This window comes from Montipora capricornis, chromosome 11 (assembly GCF_036669925.1).
Source record: "Montipora capricornis isolate CH-2021 chromosome 11, ASM3666992v2, whole genome shotgun sequence".
NCBI lineage: Eukaryota > Metazoa > Cnidaria > Anthozoa > Scleractinia > Acroporidae > Montipora > Montipora capricornis.
This window is the reverse complement of record NC_090893.1, coordinates 3363287-3370786: the sequence shown is the minus strand read 5'-3', so window position 1 is coordinate 3370786 and position 7500 is coordinate 3363287. Positions and strand designations below refer to the sequence as shown.

Genomic DNA, 7500 nt, shown 5'->3' with positions numbered 1-7500 from the left:
GTAAAACTAATTATAGGGCTTATCTAATTTTCAAATTTTAACATCAACACTTATTTTATGCATGCACTTATTTTGGATTGTTGTTGGGTAACATGCAACTTAACTTGTTGCGTAACACAAAAGCTATGCTTGATCTAGTTCTTATGAACGTGCATCATTATTCCCGCCCCTTTGGCCTCTCAGATCACAACACAGTCACAGCAGAAGCTAGAGTGAGAGAAAGTGGTCAAAACGCTACAAATTGTATGCTCGAGTGTGATATGCGGGCAAGTCGCAAGGCAGAGTTGGGGAGGTATCTGAGTGCTATGGATTGGCCTACACTGTTTTGTTGTCTTGACTGCTGTGAAAATATGCTGAATGTGTTCTATAAAGCACTGCATACAGGACTTGATCTGCTCATGCCTGTAAAGAAAGTGCGTGTGAACACATCTGACGTCCCGTGGATGACCCAGCACCTGAAATCACTTGACCTTAAAAGGCAGAAGGCCTTTCACGAACATGGTATTAATCAGCTCAGTTTAAGTTCTGCCGTAACGCAGTCAATCATATAAAGCTGTTTTCTATGAAACCAAGGTACAAAGCATGAAAGAAGAACACATGAGCATTCTGGAGCTTTGTGTAATCATATTCATGTGGTTGGTGCTGAAGAGCTATCTCCACAGGAACTGGCAAACACTATCAACGAGGGGTTCCTAGAACCAATAGAAGAATATCATCTGCCCTGCCCACTGGCACAAATCCCCCTGGAAGAGAACTCAGCACAACCTCCGGGTGGTGTCAGAGGTGCGCATTGCAAGACTCCTAGCAAAATTAAATCTGTCTAAGGCATGTGGACTGGATGAAGTACCTAATTGGCTACTGCAGGAGTACTCTGATCTTCTCGCTTACCCTGTATGTATATCATATCATATATCATATATCTTTATTTACCCTCGGATTTTTAGAGTAGCTTGGTGTAGCTAATTTCTCCGAGCATTTACCCTCCCAACTATGATACATCACAGAAGACAGACCACAAGTATGGTATATATAGTGTAGTATAATTAATGCATCCCTGGAAGAATAGCGCCTTCCTACTGTCTGGAAGTACACAGATGTATCCCCACTACCCAAGAAAAAGAAGGTTGATGATTTGAAAAAAAGATCTTAGACCAATCTCTCTTACCGCCTGCTTATCGAAAGTCGCCAAGGATTGTGTGGTACAGGATTGCATAAAGCCTGCTGTTCTCAAGATCCTGGACCCGTAATCAGTATGGCACAGTACCCAATTCATCCACCACACAGGCCCTTTGGCACATGGTCCACAGTTAAGCTCAAGCGGCAGACGGTAATAGTGCCACAATCAGGATTGTGCTTTTCGAATATCGGAAAGCATTTGATCTGATCGACCATAGTATACTTGTTGATAAGTTATGCAAATTAGTCCTGCCAACCAGTATAATCAATTGATTTTGTGTCCGGGCATTTTCAGCAGATTTAAGCTAGCTGAGGGATGCAACTCCAAGTGGGGCTCTGTCCTCTCTGGGGTCCCCCAGGGGACAAAGCTAGGGCCTTGGTTGTTCTTTATTTTGATCAATGATCTAAGTCTTGGTGGAATTTCAACGCCCAACTCTGGAAGTATGTCGATGGCACCACAACGTCAGAAGTAGTTACTAAAGTGAAGCGAGCAATGCACAACATATAGCAGACTGTGTAGCTCAGTGGTCCTTAGATAATAGGCTTTAACTGAACAGCGAAAAGGGTAAAGAACTAAGAATCTCTTTCGCTAAAAAGCAGTCTGAGTTCCATCCTATTCTCGTAAATCGTAACCAGCTTGAAGTAGTTAGAAGCGCAATTTGTCATGGAATGAGCTTGTTAGTAAAACTATAAAGAAGGCGTCTAAACGTTAGTATTTCCAAGTTCAGCTTAAACAAGCAAGGCTTCCATGTAGGAATTTAGCTCTCTTTAATGTCACATGTATGAGATCAATCCTAGTTCATGCTGTGCCTGTATTCTTCTCTGCTCTGCCCAAGTATTTACAATGTGAGCTGGAGCGGGTCCAAAAAAGGGCATTGTCAATCATTTGCCCCATTCTGTGTTACGACGAGGCACTTAAGGAAATTGGTATTCCATACATTATTTCATATTACGAGGAAATATGTGACAAGGTTTTTAACATCCCCCTTAGGAACAAGGATAATAAAATTAACAGATTATTAATGGAAGCCAATAAGGCTCCATATGAATTCATGAAGAAATCAGCGTCACTTTGCACTCTTAAAGTGGAAAACGGACCGTTTTAGGAACACTTTTGTATTATCATCGTGCCTATTTAAGTACAATTAATGATTCGGTTTTAGTGGTTTTGTATATTGTATGCATGAATTCTAATATTGATATATTGTAAATTATTCTATTTTTATTTCTAGCTTAGTCTTGTAAATTCGCAAATTTGTAATTCAGCCCCTGGCTGCTCATGTATTTATTTATTTTAATAAACTATTTGTCTAAAAGCCCCAGCTTAAAGTACTGCATTTTGATCTAACAAAATTAGGATTTGTGGAAGCTAGATTTACTTAAAACGGTTTTACCTAGAATAGGTTGTAGGGACCTGAAGGAATACATTGGTTAATTACGTGTACATACAAAATATCAATAATTAAATTATTCTCAAAGGGCTAACATTATGTCACTCTTGAGTGACTCAATAGCCCATTCGGCTTCGCCTCATGGGCTATTGACCCGTAGCCCTTGCGGGCTACGGGCCTAATTGTTAATTAGCGTGGTAGAATTGAATCCGGGACAACCGGAAACATATCCAAACCCGAGGTTAGAACGGGATGTGAGCCCGGAGTATCCAGAGTATCCTGCGTACGTAACTGGCGGTATTGTTGACGAAAGAGAGGCCGCATGAGCCGTGCGGAGAGTGGGAAGGGGTGCTGTGATTTTACAACGGCCCTCCCCATTCTCCACACGTCTTCGATGCTCATTAATTTGCCTCTAGCGCCAACAATACCGCCAGCTACGTAGGTTAAACCTGGGGCAACGGAATGCAAAGCCAACGCCACGCCACTGTCCCCAGATTAAAAGGTAATTTTAAAATTATATTTGTAATGAGCAAAAACAATAGCTTTGCACGCTCTGCACGTGCGCTTTTCATTTTTGTACATTTCTTTCACGTTTTCGGTAAATCTGCGACGTGAAATGACCAATTCTCAAGTTTTACGGAGAACGTGAACACATGGCAAGGTATCAAGCTCTTCGTTGACGACTGTGTTCTTTACCGTCCGATTCATTCCGTAAGCTATCATTTAGTTCTCCAGCGAGACCTCGATCAACTAGAGAAGTGGGCCTCTACATGGCAGATGAAATTTGCACCTACAAAATGTTTTGTTATGTCCATCACTTTGAAGAATTCTCCTTTGCAGTTTAGTTACTTCCTTTGTAATGTGCAGCTTGACGGTGTTCGCCACCAAAAGTACCTCGGCGTCTACATAACATGTACGTTGTGTTGGCAATAGCCCACTTTCGATATATTAAAATTCAGTCCTAAACAAAAGGCATCATCTCGAGGCTTTGGGAACATACGCCACCGTAGCTTGGTCTCCGCATACAAGGAAAGGGATTGCCTGTATCGAATCCGTTCAGCGCCGCGCAGCACGTTTTGTTAACAATGATTCAGTGATGAAATGGTATATGAAATGAATCATATATGAACTGCGGATATGAAATCAAGTGAAGCTATGATCTTCGCAGTTATGAGCGCAAATTTTGCAATTGCGTAGAGAAGCCTGAAAAATTCAGGACTTCAACGGGGTTTGAACCCGTGACCTCGCGATTCCGGTGCGACGCTCTAACCAACTGAGCTATGAAGCCACTGACGTTGGGTGCTGGTCATTTGTGGGTTCTAATGGTCCCGTGAGGATTGTATCAATGATGAAATGGTATATGAAATGAATCATATATGAACTCATTTCCGCTATAGTAGCGTTTCATCTATGCTTAATGACTTGGACTGGCACTCACTGCAGTCAAGGCGCAGGATATACGATCTCGGCATGTGTTTTATAAAATACGTAGAGGTCAAGTTAACATCTCCCTTCCCTACGACCTCCCTTCCGAGCATGCGTATTGGCGTACAGTCATGACTTTAAGATCAGGCTCCCGTCCTCTTCAGTCGACGCTTACGAACGCTCTTTCTGTGTAAGATCAATCCCTGTATGGAACGCGTTGTCAGCTGATGTTGTTAGATCGGCATCTTATCCAGAATTTATCCGAAGAGTGGCCATTACTTTAACATATTAATTTAATTACATCGTTTATTCTCGTACTATGTAATTTGTAAATTTATACCATGTAATTTTAATTGTAATTTTACCATGTAAATGTAATTGTAATTTATACAATTTAAATGTAATTGTAATGCCATACCATGTAAATTGAGCGATTGCTGGCCGCTCCATTGCCGGATTTCGTTAGTTGCGCTAGTGACAATTACCATGATTAAAGTTTTTTTTTTTTAAGAAAAGGCAGCGAATTTGAATTTCCTGTCGTAGCTTCAACACCGCACCTCCCAATTCAGTTCCTGGAAAGTTGCGCTAGTTTTTAGAAGTTAGACAAACCGACATAACGACGAAAAGATTAATAAACCTGAACTTGCAATCTTAAATGACGTTTTCGTTACCGTCGCGTCTTAGGAACTCCGTATTAGGAAGTTTAAGAAACGGCTACGACTTCGACAGCGCCACGAAACAACAATATATATGGGTTATTGACCAAGCGTGAGGTCAAGATGGCTGTATATTAGCCAAGTTTTTTTTTTGCGTGTTTATGGACCGAGACGAAGTCGAGGCCCATAAACACGCAAAAAAAGAACGAGGCCAATATCCCAGCCATCTTGACCGAACAAGCTTGGTCAGTAAAGGATTTATTATATGGGATAAAACACCAAAAAAACGATCTTTGATCTTGCGGGACCATGCGAGAAATCCCGAGCCGACAGTATAACTCCATCTTGCCTGCTCGGGTAGTCTTGCTTCATATTTGACGAGATGGGATCGGAAGTTTTTAAAATCGCATTTGAATGAATGGGGGCCTAGTTCTAAGTTGTGTTTTGTGTTTTTTTACCTTCGTATATAAATAGCTCATGATAATATTTATAGACGCTCAGAAATTTCGTCTCATGCACAATATACGTATTTTTGCATAGCAGAAACCAGTCGATCGCATTAAATTATTTGCAGACAATAGTTTGCAGTATATTATGTTTTTTAGCCTGGATTTGTTTCCTGTAGTGCTGCTGCTTTTGTTTGTCGTCTTTGACGCGTAAAAAAGCCCAGTGGATTTACCGGTTCCTCTACATTCTTTCCTTTGTCATAAATTCGCATAATATTACATAATATCATGAGCACTTAAGCATGACGCAGCATTATACATTTCACACGGAAATAATAATAGTTTAAAACCCATTCGCTCCTAAACCGGCCGAAACCGTCTACACTTAGTATTTCACTCTGTCTAACGCCAGACGATTTTATTCGTCAATGGAGAACCCCAAGGAGTCAATGGGTCGATCACTCACTGAAAAATATGTGCCATTAAAACTTGTTAAAATGATAAAACCGCTCACAGGAGCCTCGTTTTCGTTCATTGTCGAGGGAGACTAAGGTCTGGCAATGTAAATTTTTTTTCGTCTGGAAGCTTTGATCATCCGGTATATTTACCGTTGTTTCGCGTGGCCCTGATTTCTTCCTTTTACTTTGCTAAGGTATTCCAGCTGAGGTATACCTTTCAATGATTCTGTATTTGTAGATTTATAAGTCTTTCTGTCGTTTTTTTTAGCCCAAGCATGAGCAAAGCCTTCATCCAAAAGCCTGCTCCACCATTTTCCGGCACGGCTGTCAACACATTCGGAGAATTCATCGATATTAAGCTCTCCGACTACCAAGGTATGGATAAAACGTGTTGTTTTTTAATTGAGCGAAAGCCTTGCTGACTGACTTCTGTTCGTCCACAGGGAAATACTTGGTACTCTTCTTCTATCCTCTTGATTTGTAAGTCATATTTTTGCATATTTCAATCGCGCGTGCATTATTTAATTACACGGCTATTTTAGCACATGTATTTGTGTTAAATTATTTTTGTCTTATCTTTGACGAGGTCGAGGTAATTGAGTTAATGTTGAATTTCACGTTTCGTACTGCGTTTGTTACTCGCAAGATTGTCCCTGAAAGAACATTGTTACAAATTTCTGTTATATAATTTTGATAGCATGACTGCGCGAAATTTAAGCTCAAATACAAGTACACCGGCAGACTCGAAGTTATCATATTTTTACGCTCTAAATCAAGATGACGACCAGAACTTCCACAAGAGAGGAAGTGAAATAATACTGTATTACTCAGGTGTACTTTATAGAGGTCTTGATAATTGCCCAATATGAGAAGAGGCGACAACAACTCTGAGAATTTTATCTGGATGGAACAGATTTTAACTTTTTATCACTCTTTCCATACATCCGTCTACAGGATTAATTATGATCATCACTCCATTTACTGAAATTTCTGTATGCTTAAATTCATTAATGGTTTTATTTTTGAGGAATTATTTTGATAATGACAAACAAACATCTATCAATGCCTAATTTATGCACTGGTCCTCAAACCAATCTGGAAGTGCTTTGATAATATCAGACACACATGATACCCTTAAGCAATATACAATGAGAACTGAAAACTCTGGCAATTTTCTTTAAATGGATAAAACCCAGAGATGCATTGGCCAAAGAATATTCAACCTTTATTAAGAGGCAACCATCATGCATTATTAATTAGAACTGTCCATGCATGTACTTGCCAAACTAGTTATCATTGGTGTGTAAATAGCATTAATTTTTCTTGCTCATTTCCTTTGGTTTGAAAAATTAAATTAATTGGAAATCCATGTTAGGAAGGATTTCAGTTAGTGGAATCTGTGACAAAATCTGCTTTCAAATTTTGTGTTCCATCAGAAATCCGAAGATAAAGATTTGAAGATCTAAATCCGGATTTCCAATTGAAAGCACCCTAAGGGGCTTGTGCCTGGAGACATTTTTTGTGGTCAAAACACGCCATGCAAAATGGACCAATATAAATTTCAAGAGTGTTTTTTTTTAAGAAAATTGTTTTTGCAAATGTCAAAATAAGTTTTCTTGGATTGAAAAGCAAACTGTTAGGGCAAAGCACTGAGATAAAAATCTCAGTCCCCTTAGAACATTGGTCAAGTTGTCAATTGTGAAGAGGAAATTGTTGGCAGTCGTTCAATAATGATAAAATCTGCAGTTTTTCATCTCCAATCAGCTACTCCACAAAAGGGGGTTGCTAGCTAAAATCTATATCTTCAGTGAAGAGGAAAAATCAAACAATTTTCGATCAATATTCTGTATGACAAAAACAGCTGCTTTGTATGCTGAGGGGAATACTAACCATATTAGTCTGAAGATTGATTCTTAACGAGGTCTTACATTTCCTCTTGAATAGATTA

The 7500-nt window shown here is 39.6% G+C and overlaps 1 protein-coding gene across 3 annotated transcripts in view; it reads left to right on the top strand.

Annotated features, from left to right (window-relative positions):
• The window catches only part of LOC138023778 (peroxiredoxin-1-like), a 19572-nt gene that overhangs the window by 833 nt on the left and 11239 nt on the right, over positions 1–7500 (top strand). The window contains exons 1-3 of one of the 3 annotated variants that reach the window (XM_068870847.1): positions 5625–5746; positions 5821–5927; positions 5996–6032. In XM_068870847.1, the coding sequence (XP_068726948.1) occupies positions 5828–5927; positions 5996–6032 (137 nt within the window). In that variant the 5' untranslated portion in view covers positions 5625–5746; positions 5821–5827. Of the gene's footprint in view, positions 1–5624; positions 5747–5820; positions 5928–5995; positions 6033–7500 lie in introns of those variants that run through there. The other 2 variants (XM_068870848.1, XM_068870846.1) reach the window with 2 other exon arrangements.